General features: G+C 38.4%; 1 protein-coding gene across 3 annotated transcripts in view; it reads left to right on the top strand.

Moving 5' to 3' along the window:
• LOC112046776 (dmX-like protein 2) overlaps positions 1–25,450 on the top strand; it is an 83,391-nt gene that overhangs the window by 32,636 nt on the left and 25,305 nt on the right. For 2 of the 3 annotated variants that reach the window (XM_052886513.1, XM_052886511.1), the window contains exons 21-43: positions 533–678; positions 1,499–1,605; positions 2,245–2,552; positions 3,189–3,473; positions 4,269–4,532; positions 5,123–5,272; positions 5,695–5,846; positions 6,252–6,315; positions 8,208–8,285; positions 9,263–9,385; positions 9,535–9,673; positions 9,985–10,164; positions 10,666–10,887; positions 16,277–16,452; positions 16,949–17,086; positions 17,549–17,664; positions 18,190–18,421; positions 19,678–19,924; positions 20,813–20,930; positions 21,760–21,962; positions 22,898–23,134; positions 23,786–24,018; positions 25,246–25,415. In XM_052886513.1, the coding sequence (XP_052742473.1) occupies positions 533–678; positions 1,499–1,605; positions 2,245–2,552; positions 3,189–3,473; positions 4,269–4,532; positions 5,123–5,272; positions 5,695–5,846; positions 6,252–6,315; positions 8,208–8,285; positions 9,263–9,385; positions 9,535–9,673; positions 9,985–10,164; positions 10,666–10,887; positions 16,277–16,452; positions 16,949–17,086; positions 17,549–17,664; positions 18,190–18,421; positions 19,678–19,924; positions 20,813–20,930; positions 21,760–21,962; positions 22,898–23,134; positions 23,786–24,018; positions 25,246–25,415 (4,088 nt within the window). The remainder of the gene's footprint in view (positions 1–532; positions 679–1,498; positions 1,606–2,244; positions 2,553–3,188; positions 3,474–4,268; positions 4,533–5,122; positions 5,273–5,694; positions 5,847–6,251; positions 6,316–8,207; positions 8,286–9,262; positions 9,386–9,534; positions 9,674–9,984; positions 10,165–10,665; positions 10,888–16,276; positions 16,453–16,948; positions 17,087–17,548; positions 17,665–18,189; positions 18,422–19,677; positions 19,925–20,812; positions 20,931–21,759; positions 21,963–22,897; positions 23,135–23,785; positions 24,019–25,245; positions 25,416–25,450) is intronic. The other variant, XM_052886512.1, reaches the window with a different exon arrangement.

Below are 25,450 nucleotides of genomic sequence, written 5' to 3'. Positions count from 1 at the left end.
GGGACCTCAGTGTACGTGTACTCGTAGCTATAAACTTGAAAACAGGGTGAAGTTTTTTTTTACTGAAATTTTCTTTGACGAAAAAGAAGCTTGGTAATTTGTAGCCCGTCACAGGATTGGAAACTATGACCTTATGATCTAAATCTATTTAGACTTTGTACTAAACAAAGGAGACACTGAAAAGTGTTTTTTTTTTAATTCGAAATAGGCTTGAGTTAGACTACAATCGTGCCTGGTGGAAAGCAGTAACGAGATCTACTCGTAAGTTAGAGCGCGTTTGTCTAGAAGATGCATATTAACTCTTGCAAAGATCATAAGTTTCAGGAAACAGAAGCCTCACTTTAGCTTCCTGTCTCAATTTACTAGATCGAGTAAGAGATAACGACTATTATTGACAACAGAAATTATTCTGAAGTATTAGGGTTCGAAAAAATGTCTTGTAATTGATTTATGGATGACCCCATATAACAAAATATGACCTCCCACAAGGCAAGACCTTCTTTTAATCATGTCTGATCTTGTTTTCTTCCAGGTGTGTGAATGTCCTTTATCACTGCCCGATGGTGTGGATGTAATCCATGCGACGCCGGCAGCGGGCCACTTGAGTTCCGCCTCAATATACCCCGCCTGCTTAGCGCCGTACATCCTAGCAACTGCCTGCTCCGATAGTACTTTAAGGTATTTTATCATCATCATAATCATCATCATCACCATTATCAGCCAATGGACATCCATTGATGGCATAGGGCTCTTGCATACAGTGCCGTAAATAGCTTTTTCCGCGCCCTGTGCGAGCTTCTATAACTGCGCCCTATTTAAGTAGGCCCTTTGCCTATCATACCACCCACTGTGTCTCACTCACTGAGACTCAAACGCAAGTTCACTACTGCAAATGCGTTGCCCATTCTGATACTTAATTCTGTCTATTCTTGCGCCTCCGAGAGTCTACGACCTGTGCCTGGGTACCGGTGGCACCGCCCTATTTACGCCACTGCTTGCATAGACTTCCAAACACCAGGGTCTGGTAGCTCCCAGCGTCCAGCGGCTTCCTACGGTTTGGCTGGTGGGAGGCTTCGGCCGTGGCTAGTTACCACCGACAAAGACGTACCGCCAAGCGATTTAGCGTTCCGGTACGATGTCGTGTAGAAACCGAAAGGAGTGTGGATTTTCATCCTCCTCCTAACAAGTTAGCCCGCTTCCATCTTAGACTGCATCATCAATTACCATCAGGTGAGATTGTAGTCAAGGGCTAACTTGTAAAGAATAAAAAAAAAAAATAAAAAAAAAACAAACATCCTTGTTGATGTCGTAGTCTACCTAGTAGGGGTCGGCCAATACTTTTGTGTACGAGTTTGCCATTCGATGACCTTGTGACCCCAACGTCCATCAACTCTTTAAACTATGTGCCCTGTCCATTGCCACTTTTTTAACTCGCAAATTATATAATAGTCTGTTTTTTTTTCTATAACCATTACAGTGCTTCAACTAATGTTTTCAGGTTTTGGAAGTGTAACGTAACTAAAAAAGACAATGATGAATTTGATTATACGTGGAAAGAGTGGGAAATGATGAACAAAGATCAAGAATCTACTATAGACATTCCAGGTATTTGAATTTAAATGATTAATCATTTACTCTCTTTTACTAGAATAGAGTAATTCCTCTGAAATTAATGCAAATTTATCATAAAACTGGAATTAATTATTTGAGGATAGCGCGTTTTTGTACTATAACATTATAAACGGAATTCTATTCTGCTCCATTGGTCCACTGATAAGCGTAGGTACTGATTATGTGTAGCCTGGTGTAGCTATGAATTGTTAATTCAAATCATTTTTGTAGTATATTTATAGCCACTGAAATAATCTTCGTGCACATCTTAGGACTTTTGGACCTCATGACTGAATTTATTGTCTCCATTCTGTTTTTGGTGATGTTGGTCACTGATAGGGTTGACTTAAAAAAAAATAAAGGTATGATTTCATTTTTCAAGGTCAACCCCTCCACTTAAGCGCAGCGTACGCCGGCCGCATAGCGTGCGCGTACAAATGCGGCAGATCATTCTCCCACCCCTAGCCATAAATCTTCGTGCACATCTAAAGACTATTAGACTTCATGACTGAATTTCTTGTCTCCACTCTCCGAATTGGTGGTACCTACCGGCCATTGACAGGGTTGACTTTTTAAAATATCTTATATAGAAAACTATTTGAAATAAATAAAGGTTTGATATAATTTTTCAAGGTCAACCCCTCCACATAAGCGCAGCGTACTCCGGCCGTATAGCGTGCGCGTACAAATGCGGCAGATCGTTCACCCGCCCCAAGGCCGGTCTCACTGCCAACAACTCCAACCCCGACGCCCGGTTCGTGAACCTCAGCGTTTGCGTATACGAGTGCGAGAGCACCGGCGGCGCCGAGTGGCTGCTAGAGGACACCATACCGTTGAGGAACGTCAGTCTGCCCCGTGTCGGCGTGTGCGCTGATACGCAGATCGATTTGTCGTACTTGCACGACACGTCGTTTATGCAGAAGAAACAAAGGCTGACGCAGGTTGGTAAACACGCCATTCACTATTTATCCTTACCATTATTTGAGTCTAACTCAAAGATAAGATTTGCTTAAACATGTTATACATATAAAGGAATCCTTCAATTAAAGTTAATTTAGAAATGAAGACTGCACTTACAATTCGATGATGACACGGTCATAGCTCAAGTTAAGTTAATACAGTATGTAGTATGAATATGCCAAAATAGGTTTATTTCTTAGGTCTGTGAAATTTTGAGATTTTCTTTCTTCAAACAATTGTTCAGCAAATGCCCAAAATTGGGAGGTTGGTGGTGGTCTTATTGGTATTGCGATGTGACTTTTGTTGCTGGTAAAAGGGATCAAACATTATTGCCTAAGCCTACCAACCCATTGGAACATCTGGATTAAATTTCAAACCCTTTTCCTATAAAAGAAAGAAAGTCTGTAATTTGTTATAAGTTATTAGGCACGCTCTACACACGCCGTTCCGCGATCGGTGTCTGTATTTTTTTCCACTTCAAAGGGTTTGCGCCTAGTGCTTGGAGTGCGAACGCGAGCGCGTCCTCACTTACAATTTTTCACAGTGTTAAGCGCGTACACACTATGTGTGTAGAAAAAATAATAGAATGATGACCTATATTTTTTTTTAAATCCTAGGTCTTGCAAACATTGTCGTCCGACGAAAGCCGTAACAATCGCAACGGCGAGGGCGACACCGGCAAGTCGGCAGGTCTCCTAGCAGTCCCGTCGTTCAGTACTCTACAGTCGTTGCGCAAAAGCATCATGGAGAACGGGAACACTTGCCCGCTCACACAGAAACACCTCGTGCAACTGGACTGGGTGTCCAAGGAGGATGGATCGCACATCCTTACTGTCGCTGTCGGATCTAGGGTGCTATTGTTCACCCCCGTTTCCAGTGATTTGGCTCAAGCTAATTTGAAGGTAAAGTACGCAAAAGTATTGAACTCTTCTAAATGATAGGTCTTGCAAACTATGTTATCCGACGAAGCTGTAACGATCGCAACGGGGCAGGCGACACCGGTAAATCGTGAAGTCTCCTAGTAGCAATGACGTGCCGAAAGTTTTTTTCTTACTAGGATAGGCACGTACAAAATGGAAACTTCCTTAGACAATACAGGTTCTAATAGGTCCTCGGGATGGGCAGTGATTTTATACATCTAAGAACTGTATGTTTTCTTTCTCAGACATCTATTACTAGTAGTAATCAACCCATATTCGGATCACTACTGAGCTCGAATCTCCTCTCAGAATGAGAGGGGTTAGGCCAATAGTCCACCGCTCTGATCTAATCCAGATTGGCAGACTTCACACACACAGAATTAAGAAAATTCTCTGGTGTGCAGGTTCCTCACGATGTTTTTCCTTCACCATTTGAGACACGCGATATTTAATTTTAAAAATGCACACAAGTGAAAAGTTGGGAGTTGCATGTTCCGGACCGGTTCGAACCCACACCCTCCGGAATCATAGGCAAAGGTTATAATCGACTGAGCTATCACCTAAATGTTCCTAAATGTTATGAATGTTTACATCTCAAGGTGCTAGGATGGCGACCCTACACTGGGAAGAGCAGTATGGTTGATATCAATCATCCATCTGGATGCAGTCGGTGGCAAGACAGTATTGTTTGAATCCAAAAGACATATGTCCAGTTGTAGACGTCCATAAGTTGATAATGATAATGATTATGTATATATCACCTGTCTCCACTCACAGGCAATGAAAGAATCGATAAACAACAACCGGCCAATACTCCGCAAGGCGTCATCCCTCGCTGCGCCGCTATTCGTCGAAGAGATTCGATGGATGCAGCTCCGTCGTATCCAGTTGAAGACAGCCGATGGTCTGCCGCCGCTGCCGATGCAGATATCGTGGGTCCGGGATGGGATACTGGTGGTGGGGATGGACTCGGAGATGCATGTCTACTCGCAGTGGAAACCGGAGACTCCACAGATAACGTCCGGTCAAGCTGCTACGCAAGTGAGTTTTTCTTTTAATATTTGTTGGCATTAAACTATTTATAACAATTCGCTCTTCACACATTGTGAAATTATTTCACTAGTTTCACTAAAAAGTAACCTTCTAACTTGTGGAAAAATGAAGAAAGACTTTTCTATTAACTTTTATTTTGATTTATAAAGAACACATAAGAACAAGCATAGATATAAACACAATCCAACAGCAATATCAACTAAAAATCGAGGAAAGTGAAAGTTAAAGTTAAGTAAATTAAAGTTATTATACCTCAGACAGTAGGATGTAATAGTAAATTGTAAGCGAAACGCCTTTGTCAGTGCGTCATGCAGTGAGTGACGCACTCCGCGCAGCAGAAAGGCGATGGTAAATTATTTAGACAGAAAGAATGCGTGAGGCAAAGAAAAGAAAGAAATATTCGTTTGTAAACCCTGGGTTTCTACTTACAGAGGGATGATAATTTAAAACATGTTTGTTTATTTTGCTAACTCTCCTTCAGTTTCACACAAAAACGCACTTTGTTGTTCTCTTTACGACCTAATCCAAATCGTTTTCCGAAAATAAAAGGTCTATACTAACTTTTTTGTCATTCTCAGGAGCAAGAAGATAGCGGCGAATCTCGCGCGCTCCGTGATTCAGACTTGCGCGTGTCCGCACCACACTTACAGCGCGTGTCTTCGATCAACCTGCAGCTATTGGAGCGCGACGCCAGGCGACGGAACAAAACGCAACCGGACCAACCTCAAGTATGTTCACACATCTTTCCCAACAGGATTTTACTACAAAAGTGTTTTACCAACAACAATAAATATTATAGTGCTTGACTGTGGTCACACTATGTAAAGTGCACAAAGCAATCTACAGTTCGTTTCACGTATGATGCTTTCTGAAAAATACTTTAAGGTGGTAGTAGGCTAACTTGGAAGAGGTGCAAGTTTATACCCAAACCTCTGCAATCAAGCCTTTCACATAATCAACTGTGGATTAGTTCAAAGGCTTCAAAAATTGATGAATGTTTAATTTATTTAAAATTTAACGTATTGTGGATTCTTCTTTTTAAATTTGATATCTTCGATCTTATATATTTTTTCACACACGAATGAGTGAAGATTTAAGTATGTCTGTAGAGACGGCTGTTATTTTCATTCATACTTTTGTTTTGTTACAGCCACTTTTAGACTATATGCCAGATTTTGGTCTTTTCGAGGCATCACAGATGGCATGCCCAGTGCTACCTCAGTACCATCCTAAGCAATTGATGGAGCTACTGAATAGTGGGAAAATCCGATGGGTTAAGGCGATTCTTGCTCATTTAGTCAGGTAAACCTGAATAAAACGATGCTATAAATACTGAAATTGATAGATAATCTATTTTAGAGCGAAGGATTTTCTTTGGTTATAATAACCATATGTTATATAAACACAAAAGACAAGCATGTTTGTGTGTGAAATTGTAAGAACGTCAGCAAAACAGAAACATAATTTTTATATTTGAACTATTTCTTGGTAAATATGTTTCGATGTTACACAAACACAAACACAAACGTGTAGTCACCACCAATGGTTTAAAAATGGTTCCGTTTTGTTGATTCTCTTTCAATTTATGTATACAAATGCACTTTTTTAGTCATCTCACAACTACAACCAAGCCAAAACCTTCATAAAATAGAATATCTACGGTATAATGAAGGTATAAGTGAGAATAAAAGTGTTTATTTATGTCAGATGTATCGGTGGGAGTTATGCGACACGAACCTCGCAGGGCGACGAAGACAGCGTCTCAAGACAGGTATGAAATTCTCAATACTGTGCAGGCAGATCATGTTTGATATGTTGCTTTTAAATGCATTTTATGTATTGTAAAACCACAGCTCTCAACTCTTTTCACTTTTTTATGTCAGTGTAGTTTAGCTTTTAATTATATAGAACAGTGTTTCTATTAAAATTTGTAAGGAGATATACGTTGTTATCGATTTATTAATTTAACAGTGGTGTGCTCATGATGTTCACTATACATCTCAACATATGTTCACTATACATCTGCCCAACTCGATGTGGAATGTTTATAAACAAACAAATTAAAAATGAAGATAGAAAACACATGTCATACCTAATTTATTTTAAATTATGTATTGTTTTCTTTATAAAACGATATTCGGTTCAAAAGATATGAGCTATATCTAATTGTTCTAAGTTTATTAATTGTAATTAATTTAGGAACTAGTTAATTAAAATTATTATTATGTGTAAAATGTGTAGCGATTTATACCCTCATTTTTAATTTGTCTGTTGATAAACATTCCACATCAAGTTTGGCGTTAGTATAGGTATGAAAACGTTATTAAATCCTTCATCAATACCGATAATGAAACTTTCCGGGTAGACAGAGCATTTATACTTATATGGATTGCACGCCACAGCAATGCACTAACATTTTTAATCAAACTGAATGATCAAGTATAATCTTCGATCGCCGTATATCTCTTGACATTTTAGGTTGTTATCACACGAGAATTATTTAAAAATTTAGTATAGATAGAAACTTAATGTTATTAATTAAATGTCTACACAGTAATTCACAGTAATTAGTAAAGGATCGTAGAAAATAGAAGGAGAATTTATAATGACACTGCACTACTGTAAGAGAATTTCTTGGCCGTGTATTATATACTATTAACGATACATTAATGAAAGCGAGTGGTACATAGAACTAATTAAACACGGTATTAGGTTTATTTGAATAATATTTGTCTTTGTGGTAGCTATTAATTGAATAACTATAGCGAATTATATAGACTAACAAATTACACCGTACATTTTTGCAATTATTGAAGTTGTGTGTAAAAGCGGGTTGCAACGTTTTTACCGTACAACCAGTAAGGGTGTTTTCAATTTCACCGCGTGTGTTAGATGTTATACTGGCATTGCTTATTTGCAGCAACATTCATTCAAAACCTTTATATTGTCAATGCCATTTCATTATTACGAAAATTGTCTATAACTTTATGTTGTGGTATGTACATAATTTTCATACATAAATTCCAATCTCAATACTACAGAGAAGTACTTACTACTGAGATGTATTCAAAACTATATCGCTTATTCATGCCAGAATACTTCAACGATAACCAGTGTAACGATCCTAAAGCGGCAGGTGTAGAAACAACTGCAGTCGATTTGAAAGGAGCTTACAGAATCCTTGTGACATCGTGTGGGAAGTCTCATACTGGCATTGCTTCTTATGCAGAAAAAAGTTGATTTAAAGTTACTGAAAATATACATTATTAATGTAATTTCACAGTACAACGTTAACACAACGGCACAGTACTGTGTCTCATATTTATTGCGGTAGTGGTCATTTCGACAAATGCAATAGTCAAAACTGAGATTAAAATCTAAATCGCTTATTGTTCATCCGTCAAACACGCCAAAGCACTTCAAAGTTCGTAAATGCAATACTCAAAACTGAGACGCGTTTAAATCTACATTGCTTATTCATCATCCGTCATACACGCCAAAGTACTTCAAGGGTAACACTTCGTAACACGGAAGTCGAGAATGGTCGTAAGCGTCATAGTTGTGGTCACGAGCGTCGCTTGAGTATGGCCTGCGCGCGTTGCATGTGTGACGTGGCGTGTCGTGGTGTGGCGTGGTGAGGTGTGACGTGCACATGTGTTGCAGCGCGGCTGGTCGCGGTCACGCACGCTGTCCGTGTCTTTCGCCGCGGGCGCCGCATCGCCGCTTGACGGCGTCGCACAGGTACGCCTTGCTTTCTGTCATGTACTTGGTCATCCATTCATTATATGACAGGGTTTTGACTTTTTGACCTCCCCTGAACACTTCACGTAATCAATGGACGCCCCTTGCAAGCTGAGCCGATCGTATACTTGCTATCACCCAACGCAACACGATGTCTTGTACTTTAAGGTTAATTTTTGTAGCTCACTAAAGGGGATCTATGTACTTGTAAGAGGGGATTTCGCTTAATCATCATATGTAGGGTTTAAGATAAAAGAAAGAAACTAGTGTTTCAGTTGTTATTGCTAATAACTGAGACCGACCGGCTCATGCATTCTTAGACACAGGGGTAACATCACGAACTCCTTACTCTAGACTACTACTGAGAATTTGTTTAAAAAAAAACTAAATATTCGAAACTCGTACCTCTTATTATGAATCTGCATGAGCTAACCGCCAAATCAACGAGGCAGAGGGCAGACTAAAGAATCAAAATACATGAAAAAGTTAAAAAGAAAAGTGGATCATATTCCAATATAGCTTCTTGCGACGGGTGACTATTATGTATGCGATCGGCATGAATTGTAAATTTTCTCACTTATGCAAATTTTTTACAGCAATTCTACACGAGCTAGTTGAGATCTGATGCCTAAAAAATATGGACACGGTCATTTCTGACTGTAGAGTAAAATTAGCGGAATGTTAAATAAATAAGCAGCAAAATCACTTACCGCATCCTTTATTCTACACTTTCTTTTTCTTAGCGAACACTTGTCTATCTTGGCACTTTGGAATGTATGTGATGTCTATGCATCTTGTTCTAAGGTCCTGGTGACTTTAAGATTAGTCGAAAGACTAAATAGGTCACGAGTTGAAAATAACTTACAAATATGATTCGCAAATAAAATATGATTATTAATGATTATACATACTTAATATGTTTATTATGATTATACCCTACAAAATGATTTATTTATTTATCGAATGGTAACAAATAGATAACCGAAGACGTCCAGCTGGATTACGCGGAACTAACGTCAGTGCCGCCGTTACCACTCTGGACTTTACTAGTTGCGGACAAGGAGTCTGCGCACCATCCGTCCACAATACAAGAGGCTAAGGTAAATACGTTTCTTTTTTAATTTTTTATATCGATTGTGTATTTTAGAAACGTTTCTATTCTCAATAATTAGAGTACCGATTTCTTAATCTGACGTCGGGATGACTTCTTTTACTAAAACACTGTTTCAATTGTGTGATTTTTTTTTAGGATTACAATGAACTATTTGAGGGAACAATGGAAGTAGAGGAGGATCTCGATGCTCTGTTGTTGAGTGAAGAAGATGGTATAGACCGGCGTCCTTCGATGCCAGAAAGACAACCGCTTTCACACTTTGGACCTAGACAAGGTACTGTATCATTCATCATCATGAACTTTTTGTGGGGACTTCCAAACACCAGGACAGTGAAATCTAAGTTAATCTTTCAATCTAAGAAAATTTGGTAACGAGCAATTGTCTACATTGTATAAATTGAGGGTTAGGCCGCGTAAAGTCATGTACTTAACCATCATTTGAGTTTTTTTTAAGTTATTCTTATTTATTATTAAGTGTTTAATAATAAATTAATTATAATATATATTAATTATATGATAATTAATCAATGATATTAAATTTATTCTATCGCCAGATTTTATTGTATTTTGATTATACATCACTAGGACGCATTCTCTCCCGGTTATTGACACACACTCATCTTCCCGGCCTGAGTTCACTGGACCAAATGCATCTGTTGGCCTTGGCCGACACCGTGTCGACTTGCGATGCAGACTTTGCCGAACGACTGGCGACAAACGCTCGAGTTGATGTTACTCAAGGAACTGGCCAGGAGGTTCTACCAGGTAAAATATTATTAGATTTACAGTATACTAGCGGACGAGTGACGGTAAAATACATTGTAGCCTATGTTCTCTTCTACTATTCTCTTTCACCATTGGTGAAAGTATTTTTAAAAATCGGTTTAGTGGTTTAGGCCTAAAAGCGCAAAAAAGACACTTTCTGGTTTCTAAATCAATGTTTTTTACTGACGAATATAATATAGAAGCCAAACACTGGCTGTAATCACGCCTGATGGTAACTGAAAATGCTTATCTAGAAGATTTTATTTTAACTTTGACAGCATTTTTAAGTAGTATAAAAATTGGGCTACATCTCGTTCTTAAGCTAATGAAAATCACTCACGGTTGCTTAAAGCCTCATAATCACTGTACAATGATGTAGAGTGAAACTGTTGAGAAAATTAAAAATGCATTACATTATTACACTTACACACAAACTTTCGCCTGTATATTATTAGTATGATAATTACTATAATATATTTATTCATCCAAGATTTGTTGCAGATTCTTTAGACGACTGCGGGTTACGGTTCCTTCTAGCTATGAAACATTACGGCTATCTATTGCGGTGTCTGCCGATAGCACAACGCGCGTCCTTACAGCGTACAGGCGTAGGAACTTGTAACCTAGTATGGGCCTTCCACTCTGAGACTCACGAACAACTCTTGAATCTAGTGCCTGGATATGCTAAGGGACAGCCTAAATGGTCAACAATGAGAGAACTAGGTAAGTGAATGACATTCTTTGAACAATTTCCGAGATGTGTCTAATTATTTTTTTTTATGGAGTTTCTCTGCGTGATATATTAAAGATATCTGCTGCTTAAGACGCGACGCGCGCCAAGAATTTACGAGATAATTTTGACTGCAAATCACTCTCTTTCGTGCCATCATAATGTAGGAGAGCCATATTTATGCTGTCTCTTTCGAAGGATGAATAGGCAAAATTGTATCAATATCTCTTGGCGCGTCTTAGGACCACTGATATAATTAAAAATGACTGTATGATTTTTAAATGAACAACTGTTGAGCTTCATGACGGCTCTTCTCAGTAGAACCTGCATTTACAACCGGTGGTCATTACATATAGTCAACCTTGATGTTTCAAAAGTGCTTGTAAACTAAGTCTACTTGAAATATGTCTGTACGATAAGTAGGCAAAATTATCATGATATCTCTTGGCGCGTCTTAGGACCACTGATATAATTAAAAATGACTGTATGATTTTTAAAAGAACAACTGTTGAGTTTCTTGCCAGCTCTTCTCAATAGAACCTGACTTCCGAACCGGTGCATGTAGAGTCTTTACAACTAGTCAACCTCGAGTTGACGTTTCAAAAGTGCTTGTAAACTGAGCCTTAAATTAATTTAGAATTTTTTTGAATTTGACTTTCCATATGTCTGTACGATAAGTAGGCAAAATTATCTCGTATCTCTTGGCGCGTCTTAGGATTTTTAAAAGAACAACTGTCGAGTTTCTTGCCAGCTCTTTTCAGTAGAACCTGAATTTCGAATCGGTGGTAGAGTCATCACATATAGTCCTTGACGTTCCAAAAGTGCTTGGGTGCTAAGCCTACTTATAATAATAATAATAATAATAATAATAATAATAATAAGCCGTTTATTCCCAAATCACACATACAAAATAATATAATACAAACAATTAAAAAGGATAAAGAACTTAAAACTAACTTAAATTAACAAAAACTTAATTCTAAAATAATAAATGTTTATTGTAGGTTGATAATTTTCTAATTGTTTTATTTGGGTACCCATTTTCGGGTAAAGGCCTCCTCCATCGCTACCCAACGCTCTCTGTCTGCAGCAAGCCTCGTCCATGTACGACCTGCGACCTCTTCGATATCGTCTCTCCAACGAGCGTGCGGTCTGCCGCGCGGCCGGATGTGATCACGCGGCCACCAATGTAACACTCTCTCGCTCCACCGACCGTCTCTAGTGCGCGCCACATGACCTGCCCATCGCCATTTTAGTTTGCACGCCAGTTCTGCAGCATCAATTAGTTTTGTCCTATTCCTTATGTCAACGTTCCTTTGACGGTCGCTGAGTTTTAGGCCCAACATGCTGCGCTCTGTCGCTCTTTGGAATTTTTGTATTTTGTCAATAATTCGTTTGGTCAGTGTCCATGTTTGACACCCATACAAAAGCGTAGGGAATATTGTATTTTCCATGGCCTTCTTTTTCAATGGTAGAGGGATTTTGGATTTGAAAACATGTTTCAAAGACCAGTATTTTCCCCACGCAATCTTGATTCTCCTCTCAACTTCTTCTATAGTTTGCTCTTCGAAAGATATTCTCTGCCCGAGATATATGTATTCGTCAACAAAGCTGATGGGTTGAGATTCGATTGACGTAGGAATCTCTATGTTGTTTGTCATTATGCAGGTTTTCTTAGCATTCATATCCAATCCACATTTTCTACTTTCCTGGTTCAAGGTGCTAATCATATAATAAAGATCATCATATTTTGTACATATCAATACTATGTCATCCGCAAATTTTAAGTTATTGAGGAGCTCCCCGTTTATATTTACCCCTATATTTTCCCAAGTTAACCTGGAAAATATCAGCTCTAGTAGAGCCGTAAACAAGTTCGGTGAGATTGGGTCCCCCTGTCTGACGCCTCTATTTATCGCAAAAGGAGGTCCCACCTGTTCCAATTTTATTGACGCTCTACTATTTTTGTATACAGCTTGCAAAAGATCAATATATTTAGCCTCGACTCCTTGTTGGTTAAGAGCTTTCCATAGCGCCTTATGCGAGATAGAGTCAAATGCTTTTGCATAATCAATGAACGCTATGTAAAGAGGGATCTTGTACTCTTTGAATCTCTCCATAACTTGGGACAGCGTAAATATATGATCAGTTGTGCTATATTTTGGTCTGAATCCTGCCTGCTCTCTTGGCTGGTGGGAACTTAAAGTTGGTCTTAATCGCCTTAGGATGACATTTGTAAAGAGTTTATAGATGCTTTGAAGCAGGCTTATTGGTCTGTAATTTTCAATCTCTGTTGGATCGCCTTTCTTGTATAGTAGGGTAATGATAGCGTTTTCCCAGTCTTCTGGTATACAACACGAGTTTAATATTTCGTTGAATATTGGTGTAATTATAGGTGTTAATGGTTCAATTATTGCTTTTAAGATATCATTTGTGACTCTATCATGACCTGGGCTTTTTGAGGATTTCAAAGAGGCAATACTGGCTCTAATTTCGCTTTGTAGGAAAGGTGGAACGTTCTCCGTATTTACTGGGATACTGTTTACAGGTTCAGGAGAGCTTACTCTATCTTGTGAGCTGTATAAGTTTTTATAGAAATTTGTTGCAGTCTCTAAAATATTATTTCTATTAGTTACTCTGTTACCTTTCTTGTTCTTTACTGACGGTATCCACTCTTTGCACTTATTTAACCGCTTTGCAGCGCGCTTTATTGAGCTTTTTTGTATTAGTTCCTCTTCGATTATTTTATATTTGTATTTAGTTTTATTTTTGGTTATACTTTTTCTTATTTTTGTGTAGAGTTTTGACAAACGTTTTCGCTCTCTTTTTGACTTATTCTTTTTATTTTTCAAGTACTCCCTTTCATGTATTAGTTGATTTACTTCTTTTGTAAAAATAAATTCATTTTCAGATATGTTCTTCGTTTTAGGTATACTTTCAAAACATTCTGAGATCTGTGTAATCAAATCCTTATATTTTTGGTCGGTGCTTTTATTCCCAGCCGTGTAGTGTTTTCTAATCTCTTTAAAATTTCTTACAATAGAGTCTCTTTTTGTCGGCGTTAATGTAGGGATATTTTGACCAAACTTCTTTCTGCTTTTTTTGATGTTTGTTAATAAGTTATACGTCACTCTGAGTAGTCTGTGATCTGTAGAATAAGTTGTTCCTATAACCTGTACATTCAAGATTGCTCTTAAGTTCTTTGTCAATATATAGTCTATTTCATTTCGAGTTTTTCCGTCAGGAGATAGCCAGGTCCAGCGTTTTTTAGCCTTCTTTTTAAAGAATGTATTTGTTATGTAGAGCTGGTTTTGTAGACAATATTGAACAAGAATTTCGCCCCTGTCATTCCTTGTGCCGTATCCCCATTTACCTATAGCTTTCCCATCTTCTAGAGTAGGTTTCCCAACTTTGGCGTTAAAATCTCCTAAGACAAGGGTATGTGTAGGTGTTCTTTCGAGGCTTAAGCTAAGGTCGTTATAGAATTTATGCAACTCTTCCTCTGAAGCTTTTTCGGTAGGTGCGTATGCTTGAATGCAGGTTATTTTTACATTTTCTAAAGATAAGTCCAGTCGCACTACTCTATCAGATATAGCAGTAAAGTTCGATATTTGATGTTTTAAAGATTTTCTAATCATAAATCCAACTCCATTAAAACCGGCTCGTTCTCCTTTATACATAAGAATATATTCGCTGAATTCTAGTATTTTCATGCTTTCTTTTTTAATTTCCGATAGACCTATAATATCCCACTTGATGTTTTGAAGAGAATGTTCAAGTTCATTTAATCTTCCTTCCGATACAAGTGATCTTATATTGTAGGTTGCAATGTAGAGTAAATTACTGATGGAGGGTTTTGGTCTAAGACTCCCCCGGCGACCACCCGTACGGGGAGCTGTATAATTATTTTCTTGGTGTTTATTTAATGTAGAGCATGCAAGAGGGGCCTTTTCCGGATCCTATGGTTTACTTTGTAAATAGCCTGTTATAGTGGTGCTCTTGGTTTTCTTTGTTGAAGGTTTTATTACGTTGTGTGTATTGTTGTTGGCAAAATAATCTGGTGATTGTGATAAATTTCTCTTATTTGTTAGTTTTGGTTTTGATTTTGGGGTACTGTTGTCTAGTACAACTATTTTATTATATTTTATAATGGCAAATTTTCCTTCATTTCTCAGTTTCCGTATCTGCTCATTCAATACTCTTCTTTCATTTAAAATTTTTTTCGGATAATCTTCTTGTATGTAGTAGGGTGTGTCTTTTAAACTTTTTTTGGACTTAACTATTTGTATTTTTTTATTTATAGTGGTTAATGATAGAATTACGGGTCTATTCTTTGAGCTTTTTTTGCCCAGTCTATAAAGGCAATCTATGTCGGAAGAATTTAATTTGACTGACATGATCTCATTAATTATAGTCATAATTTCCTTCTCTAGGTCTTCATAGTTGTGTTCGTTCTCTTCGACCCCAAATATTACAATATTTCTTTTTCTTATTTGCCTTTCAATCTGATCTATACGTTTTTCTTGCTCTTCAACTTTATTACTTATTTCGTTGTGTTTCGACTCAATTTCTAAAAACTTTTTATTTATATTGCTATTAATAGATTCCGTTATACTTTTTTCCATATTATCTAGTTTTTGTTTCTGTAATTTCATCTCCAACTGTATATTTCTTAACATTTCCGTGATCTCTTCCATTTTCAAGTATTTTGAAACTTAATTCTTGCCCTAATACGGTCAACAGTGTGATGACAAATCGCTGTTTAGGACTAATATGTCGCCCTCTAGTGGTTCAGTAGTGAAATACCATGTAATTTCAATGTCAAGTAAACAGCCAGTATGAAGTGCCAATAAAACCAATATGAGGTTAGCGAGATCGTAATGTTGCTATTCCTCGATAGGTGGCGTTAGATAAGCTATTTATCAATAGATGGCGCTTGTTACAGATTTACTGTCTTATGGCCGTTATGATATTTGAAATTATATTATTTTGTTTTGTTTCACTAAATACTGTCTTATACAATGTAATGTTCACTGCAATTATGTCCAAACATTACGAAAATCACCACTTCAATCTTTAAACACTTCACTGCAGTTGTTTACTATGTTATTCGATCCAATGTCTGTGTTGTTTTGATTCGTAATACTTTGCCGAGTTTTTCTTCTATTCTGCAGACTAAAGTTTTAATTATTACTTCACTTCAAAGTTTTTTACACTGTTTCACTAAATAATCACTTTGTTTCGTTCATATCGCGTGGTAACTATTTTTAATTGAGAAAAAATAACAGAGCTAGTTGTGTTTGTTGCGCACCTTAGCGCCCTACTTAAAATAAATTAATTTTGAATGAAGTTTTTTTTTAATTTGACTTGACATGCCTGTAGGTGTCGGTTGGTGGATACGCGGCGACCTCTTGCGCGTGTGTGTGGAGCGGCTGGCTCGTTCGTCATACATGGCCAAACAAGATCCCATGGACGCGGCGCTTTACTACCTCGCCATGAAGAAGAAGACATTGTTGTGGGGGTTGTTCAGATCCAATCGCGATGAGAAGATGACGGCGGTATGTTTTAATTTTAATTATAACTGCTACGTTGGTCCAGTTGTTGCTTTATAGTGTCGGATTACGAAGTCCTGGGTACACGAGTCCAGCCTCTTCCGTAAAATTACAGCGATGTGACGTCGCTCATTTCCATGTCAACTTCGTTGTTAGGGACATTTATTTTTGGCATTCCATATAAATAAAATTCTAAGTCTAATAAAACTTGTTGAGGGCAAATATTAATTCGACGAGTAAAAAAATAGCGAAATCACACCCCTGATACGGTCGAATTTTTTCCTCATTTTTTTGAAGTAGGTTAAAAAAGTCCAAGTATAAATTGCAGCTAGATTGGGAAGATAATGGTACACCCTCCTGCCGCTAAGCCGTAGGTTCGGGAACAATAACATCTGATAACATTATTATCAAAAAATTAAATCTAATATTAATGACCCTAGCTCACCCATTGGATAAGCTTGTTAGTAAACACTAATTTGAACTTATAAATATTTCTTTACAGTTCTTTGCAAACGACTTTAGCGAGGATAGATGGCGAAAAGCTGCATTAAAAAATGCTTTCGTCCTTCTAGGCAGGCAACGATTTGAACACGCGGCCGCTTTCTTCTTATTGGGTGGTGCCCTGAAGGACGCTTTGGAGGTATGTGAAATTATGTCATATATTGGGACCCTCGTAACTTTAGTTTTAAGTTTTCGACTGTAATTAACTAAACTAAAATTAACTCATGATCAATAACTTAAGGTTTCAAACGTGTTTCTAAACAAAGCCTGATTGAAATAAATGAACTTTTATATTACAACTAGCTGACGCCGCGTGGTTTTACCTGCGTAGTTCCCGTTCCCGTAGGAATACAGAGATAATATATAGCCTATAGCCTTCCTCGATAAATGGGCTATCTAACACTGAAATAATTTTTGAAATCGGACCAGTAGTTCCTGAGATTAGCGCGTTCAATCAAACAAACTCTTCCGCTTTATAATATTAGTATAGATACAACAAGTAACAATACAGTTGAAATGACAGGTGATGACCGCCATACTTTAAGTAATTATTGGTAATTATTTGAACAGCATTATTTTAAAGAGGCTCCATTTATTTTAGGTGCTTATAACAAGATTAGGAGACCTCCAACTGGCGATGGTAGTCGCGCGTTTGTTTGAGTCCGATAACGCTTTGCCAAATAGTTTGAAGAAGTTACTCATGGATGAAATATTAGGGTAAGTTACAATGCTTTTTATAGAAATAGTGGAACAGAACAAACTTAAACCTCTATAAAAAAATTCCCCATCAAAAGGGCCGACATATATAAGTCATGGACCCATCCTCCGCCTGCTTGACTATAGTCATACCGACTTTTTTATATTGACTAAATTTAACGTATCAATTTGAATTATTTAGCCAATTTTCTTAAAACAATTCTTCTAACCCGCATGATGAAAAATAGTAAGATGAGCACGGAACAACAATGTGTTGTTCCGTGCTCATCTTAGAACATGCCATTACATGCCATGTCCAATGTTGCTCTGTTATACGCTATGATTTTCAATCAGTTAAAACATGCAACGAAACTAACATGAAAAGAAATCAAATTAGCGGCGCATCCGGAAATACCTATCTCTTTCACTGTGTTGGGACGAAAGAAACTGGGACTGGGACAACTCTGCTACCATTTGTCTCTCTTCAATAAATATTTCGTTGGTTGTTGTTAGGCCTAAATAAATACTCTTTTAATATTTCCTTAGCGGTGAAACCGAAGACGGGATCGTGGACTTGGAGCAGGCGCATCCCGATCCGTTCATCAGATCGATGGCTTTGTGGGAATTGAAACGCTACGGAGAGGCGTTAGACACTCTGCTCAATAACGCGGGGCGCCTGCACGCGGCGCGCGACAACGAGCCCATGCCCAGCGTGTTCAACTTCTACGTGTATCTGCGCACGCATCCGCGCCTCAAGCGACACAACATGCCCAGTCAGGTAAGTTCTTGATGACGTAAGCATGCGACGTCTACTTCTACGTGTATCTGCGCATACATCCGCGCCTCAAGAAACTCAACATGCCCAGTCAGGTAAGTTCTCGATGACGTAAGCACGTGACGTCTACTTCTACGTGTATCTGCGCACGCATCGCGACACAACATGCCCAGTCAGGTAAGTTCTTGATGACGTGTTCTATCGGTGTTCTACAAGATATATTTCGGGGAGTGCGCTCAGGAACTGTTCGATCTTGTTCCACCTTCGCCGTTTCACCACAGGACTGCTAGACATCGCAGAGATCTGCATCGCTACGTTGTCGAAATTCCTCGGAGACGTACTTTTGTTTTGTTCCTCTTTCCTTATAGGCACTGCAAAGATGTGGAATACTCTCCCAGCTTCAGTTTTCCCCACCACCTAAATAGGTATTTTCATCATCTTCTAGGCAAGCGCGTTCCACCATAGGCTGCATATAAATAAATATTGATTGATTAACGTCTATTTTCTGCAAAGCATTTTTCGAATTCAATTATTTATTAACAACCTATTAAAATAAACATTAAATCAATTGAGAAATGTCATCTACTTACGGTATGATATCCACGAAAAGCTGTCAGTAGACACCGGATGACTTGTTACGAGTACATAATCTCAATTTTGAATTTATGTCAACTAATGATGATGATGATGATGATGATGATGATGATGATAATGATGATGATGATGATAATGATGATGATGATTTACAAAAATGCCAAAAAAGAAATCCCATGTGTACTATAAGAGCACCCTTAAGTACTTATTTTATTTTGTTTTTAGTAATTTGTTGTTATGGCGGAACAGAAATATATGATCTGTGACAATTTGAACTATCAAAGAATCACAATTCATGAGATACATAATAATGACAGACGGAAGGATAGCAGAGTCTTAGTTAAAGGGTTCGGTTGTACTCTTTGGGTCATCATCATCATCATCATTATCAGCCGATGGACGTCCATTGCTAGAAATGTATAGACTTCCAAACATCACGGTCTCGGGCTGCCAGCATCCAGCGGCTCCTTGCAACCAACTTGATATCCTCGGTCCAGTAGGCGGTCGACCAACACTGCGCTTTATGATGCGGGGTCGCTATTCCAGCACCTTGGGACCTCAACGTCCATCGGCTCTTCGAACTATGTGCCCTGCCAATTACCACTTCAACATAGCGATTCGCTTTGGATACGGAACTCTAAAAATCACTTACATTTTGATTTTAGGGCGGCACCTTAGCGTTACTCCAACAAGAAGCGGAGGAGGGCATAACTCGTCTCGAACGACGTCTGTACTTCCAAACAGCGCACGGCCACTTCAAGGCCGGCTGCCCGGCGCTGGCGCTAGAGGTCCTCTCGAAGTTACCAGCGAGGGTGAGGGAGGAGAGGGCTCGCCCTGCGCCACAGGCCGCGCCCTCCGTCGACGAGACGGTCATCCACACAGGACAACTGGTCGAAGACACGACAGCCAAAAGTACGACAAATTCACGTCCGTTTGTACGTCGCTGTGTCTTTATTTGTTTTGGTTTTTTTTTTGGCTAACTTTTGCTTCGCTAGCTCGGGGGCCTTCGATATCCACTTTCCGATTTCTATTGTAATAGCGGTTATAATGCACCCGATCCGAATCCGTGAAAATACAACACCACAAACTCGGCTCGAATTCGGATATATATTTTCTGGTGGTGATAGGCTTTGGCCGTGGTTAGTTATAACCCTTCCGGCAAAGACGTACCGCCAAGCGATTTAGCGTTCCGGTACGATGTCGTATAGAAACATAAAGGATTGTGGATTTTCATCCAACTCTTAACGTGTTAGCTCGTTTCCGTCTAAGATTGCATCATCATTTACCATCAGTAAGTACCATTGTAGTCAAGGGCGAACTTGTAAAGAATGAAAAACAAAAGTACACCAAGCTATTCAGAGGATATTTTTGACATCCACCCCGTTTTCGAGATGCTCGGGTATGTCCAGTTTGAATCCGAGGTATTCTCACGGATGGTGGAAATCGGATCAAGTGCGTAAGCTATCATAGCTAACCTATTATCACGGTAAATCCATACAATTTATGCGGAAAATGGATATTTATGCACCCATAAATGCTTTTAATCATTGTCAATTAACTGATTCTTCCTTCACCTACCTAGAGAAAATAAAATTGTGATCGACCTAATTCGAAAAATTACTATAAATTGTTATTTTTTTTTAATTTTGTAGCGATCCATTAATTTATTATTTTACACATATTGAACAACATACTGTTATTTAACAAATAAATCTCATTGATTTATTGCAATTTGTATACTTGAAACATACAAATTATTATAAATATACTATCGAAAAGTTCATTTTTTTCAATTATCAGAGGAAGAGGAGAGCATGGATTGGAACTCATCATCGGTAGATTGGGGCGCGCCTGTCAGCAGCGCTAAGGATGACGAACTTGTTCTCAAATGGGATGATGATGACGATGAAGAAGAAAAGTAAGTTTATTTTCATACCAACACTCTACAATTCAAATTTAAAGCTTTTTATTCTAGGTCAAAAAATATATTGTCTTACATAGGCTTGTAAGTGAATTCCCGACATTTGTAACTTTCTCTTACATAATAAAACTTTTAAGTGAACATCACATGTTTAAGTTCACCTCCAAATGTGACTTAGAAAATGCCCGACAAGTTTGTTAAACTTTCAGAAAAGTTATAATACAAATAACACTACTTCTTAGCAGTTAAAAATGTTGTTTATAGCGTTAATAATATTAGTTTCATGAAAATATGTTGGCACGTTACTAAAGATCTTAGATCCGGCACTAGATATAAACCTACATCTGTTATCGTTATCGTGCTACATGTGTTAAAAATATATATATCGAACTACATTATAAGTTTAAAATCAGAACTTTAAATCTTATCTCGTACTATAAGTAAATAAAGAATATTATTATTTTAATTGTAATTGTAAGTCCGTGATAGCCCGGTGGATAGGACCTCTGCCTCCGATTTCGGAGGGTTTGGGTTCGAATCCGGTCCGGGTCATGCACCACCAACTTTTTAGTGGTGTGCATTTTAAGAAATTAAATATCACGTGTCTCTAACGGTGAAGGAAAACATCGTGAGGAAACCTGCATACCAGAGAATTTTCTCGATTATCTGCGTGTGTGAAGTCTGCCAATCCGCATTGGGCCAGCGTGGTGGACTATTGGCCTAACCCCTCTCATTCTGAGAGGAGACTCGAGCTCAGCAGTGATAATATATATGGGTGTATAATGATGATGATGAATTTTAATTGTGTTCAAAATTTAATTTATAGATCTGGTTCAGGAGCATCAACACCTCCTTTAGAAATGAAAATGGACAAATCAGTAGACACAGATGTCCAAGCTACGTCAGAGACTGAAAAGGAAGAGGAAGGCCCCACAGTGGATATCATGGCTCAACAGTTGAAATTCGTGGCCTGCTTGAAGATACTGATGGAGGAACTCAGCACTTTGGCTACTGGGTTTGAAGTTGATGGTATGTCTTGCCTTAAGGATTACATTTACTCGTATATGCATAGTGTAGGTTTTCGATTTATGATTGAATTAATTCGAGGTTACTAAGCGTGTCTACTGTCAAGGAATTATAGTGAAACAAGTCTGAGGTTCAAATATTATTTAATCGATTAGAAAAGGTTACAGATTACAAAGTACATAAATTGTCCAACGTTTTAAAAACATTGTAATAATCATTTTAACCTAAAAAGTAGATGGCAACATTAAGTTTGTCAATAAGTCTATTTGTGTTGAAAAAGAATCTATACTAATATTTTATAATAGAGTTTGTTCACACCTATTACGCTTCTGAACATATTTTGTTTGTTTTAATTACCTTAGAAAAACACTTACACTACTTTGCGTCCATTTTTAATTATTATTCTTCCAATGCTATTATGTATCCAATGCTGGACCTAGGCAGCACCAGCCCGTTGTATCTTTGAATTTTTGCATCCAACTGATGCCAGCCACCTTCTGGAGGTCGTCGCCACCGAGTGGGGGGCCGGGGGCGCTCCACACTCCGCTTACCGAGACGCGGTCTCCACTGAAAGACCTTACGACTCCAACGATCATCAGTCGTCCGACATACATGACCAGTCCATTGCCACTTTAATGTATTAGCCCTGAGAGCTTTGTCGGTTACTTTTGCTCTTTATCGAATCACTTTGTTTCGGATGTTATCGTTCAGAGAGATTCCAAGCATAGCTCTCTCCATAGCCCGCTAAGCGACTTGAAATTTGTGGACTAGTCTCATGTTTCAGCACCGTGAGTTATGATAAGATAAATAATCTTTATTTCATACAGTTTAATATAACAAAGATTATTATATTTATAAATGTCTGTGAAATGTGTTGATTGATATTTTAGATAACTCCGACAGCGTTGTCCGTTAAATACCAATGTGTTATTTTACAGGCGGCCATCTTAGATATCAGTTGTACATTTGGTTGGAGCGCGAGGTGGAAGCTCTTCGACGTCTATGCGGCTACGTGTCAGCGTCGGGCACTGCTTCGGGAGGAGAATTGATTTGCGCCGATGCGGAACCGCCGCCGCTGCCTGAGAAACCCACGCTACATCAACTGCTCATTCGGGAAAAGGCAGACTTTGAAGCCAAAGTGCAGAGGGCGGTGCGGAGAAAAAAATGGCTGAAAGGTATATGTCGCTAAATAGTTTGAGCATTTTTGGCTTAAGGGACTTGGCACACATAACAACTAGAAAAGTATTACACCGTATATCGGCCTGACCCGGCTACGACAACGCGACGATTTGTTTACAATTCTGATCAGTGTGTATTACAGTAAGGAGGAACACTGGACGCCTCGAGTTGACATGGTGCCGATCCATTTCAGAGTTGATATGAGTGCTATGATTCTTAAGAAATGTGTAAAGTGTTTCATAATACTGATATAATTGAACAGCTAAACGTCTATTCTCACCAAAGGAAATGGTCCGAAATTGTATGGAGCCCAGGATCAGTCATTGTACCCTAGCTGAAATAAAAGAAGATATTTTTGTAAACTACTTTTGATTATACAAATCTACGAATTTACTTTACTTCTTTCGAAATAATATTCATTATCTCCCAAGAAATGCAACACTATTATGGGTAATAATGGCGGATAGATGATGTTTCAATGCAGTAATCGATTTGAAGTTTGTCAATTGTCATGTCATAGTTGCTCTATGGGCGCCATCTTGATGTAACTCAAAATTTACGGGATACAAGAGTGGACCTGAAATGGACCATCTCCTTTCGCATTAATATTTGTACCTTTTAAGGACAGTATTAATATTTCTGTGTAGCAAACGAGACGCTCCTCCGAACGTTACTGTCATACTGCTCGCTACACGGCGCGGGCGGCGGAGGGCTGGCCTCCGTGCGCATGGAGCTAGTGCTGCTGCTGCAGGAGTTGGGGCAGGATAAGCAGCATCAGCAGTTACTGTCGCCGCTGCCATTCCCCACCACCCTACCACTGCTCGCCGCGGCCGTCGCCACTAACAACACCGTCGTTGCTGATCCAGTCAGACATCTGCAGGTAGACATTAGTCACAAGCTTTTAAAAAAAACGTGTGCATTTTGATTAATATAATTTAAATAAAAGCATATTTATATTTCCTTACCACATACGCGAAATATTTGAGCTACACTGCAGCCTTTCTTGAAATCACAAGCTTTAAAAAAAACCGTGTGCATTTTAATTAATATAGTTTAAATAAAAGAATATTTATGTTTCCCTACCAAATAAGCGAAATATTTGAGCTATACTGCAGCCTTTCTGGATGAGTACTGCTTACCAACAAAGAAATTAAAGGCAGAAATCGTGTTTCATTACATAACTTATTTATTTTAAATCATGTATGTTTATAAAATGTTTTATAAAATATATTAACCATATCTAATTGTTCTAAGCTTATTAATCAAATTTGTTTTCATTAATTTAAGAACAAGTTAATTATAATTATTATTAGTTGTGAAATGTCTAGTGATTTATATTCTCATTTTTAATTTGTTTGTTGATAAACAGTACTCATCAGGAAAGGCTGTAGTATAGATGTAGGTACGTGATAGTCCTAAGTGCTATTCAAAACCTGTACGACATTGAAATGGTGTTAATAGCTCTATATAAAATGATCCGTAAAACCAGGAAGGACAGTCATGAAGTGGTTCTAACATGTGGGGAATGATGATAGTGCATAGTCTTTGATTGCAGTTCAGCCTTAGCTTTTAAACCGCAGTGCTATTGAGGATTATTTTTACACTAGCCGATGCCTCGAGCTTTCATCCGTTCCTTACTCCACTTCCATACTTGTTCCCGTGGAAATATGGGGATAAAATTTTACAAATATAGTGACTTTCTATTGGTACAGGAAATTTTAAAATTGGCTTAGTTGATCCAGTGATTACCCCCCTACAACCTTACAAACTTTACTTTTTTTAATAATATTATTATCTATATCTTTATATATAAAAATGAATTGCTGTTCGTTAGTCTCGCTAAAACTCGAGAACGGCTGAACGGATTTATCTTATCTTGGTCTTCAAATGTTCGTGGACGTATAGGGAAGGTTTAAAAGGTGAGAAACACGCTTGCCTAGAAGGTGCCTATTCAGTCTTCAAAACAAGAGTGAATAGGCACCTTCTAGGCAAGCGTGTCCCATCTTAGACTGTATCTACACTTACCATCAGGTTAGATCAAACGCGAGCCTATTTGCATTAAAAAATAAACCTTATTTGTTTAATAACTACCTGATGTTTGTTTCAGTCCGTAGCACATGACATGCTTGGCACACTTAGCGAGCTGGGAATCCCCGGCGGCTCCGCCACGCGGATACTGCACACTCTCCGAGAGCTGGCCGTCGCGCTGTCCGCCTGCATCTACCAGAGTCTCTGTGACTCTGACACCTTTAGCTTGAAACATGCGCATCATGATGGGTAAGATAAATGCTTATGCTTAGAAAAATATGTTC

This window comes from Bicyclus anynana, chromosome 17 (genome assembly GCF_947172395.1).
Source record: "Bicyclus anynana chromosome 17, ilBicAnyn1.1, whole genome shotgun sequence".
In the NCBI taxonomy this organism is placed as follows: domain Eukaryota; kingdom Metazoa; phylum Arthropoda; class Insecta; order Lepidoptera; family Nymphalidae; genus Bicyclus; species Bicyclus anynana.
Note: the sequence above shows the minus strand (reverse complement) of the source record. Positions and strands in the feature narration are given on the sequence as shown.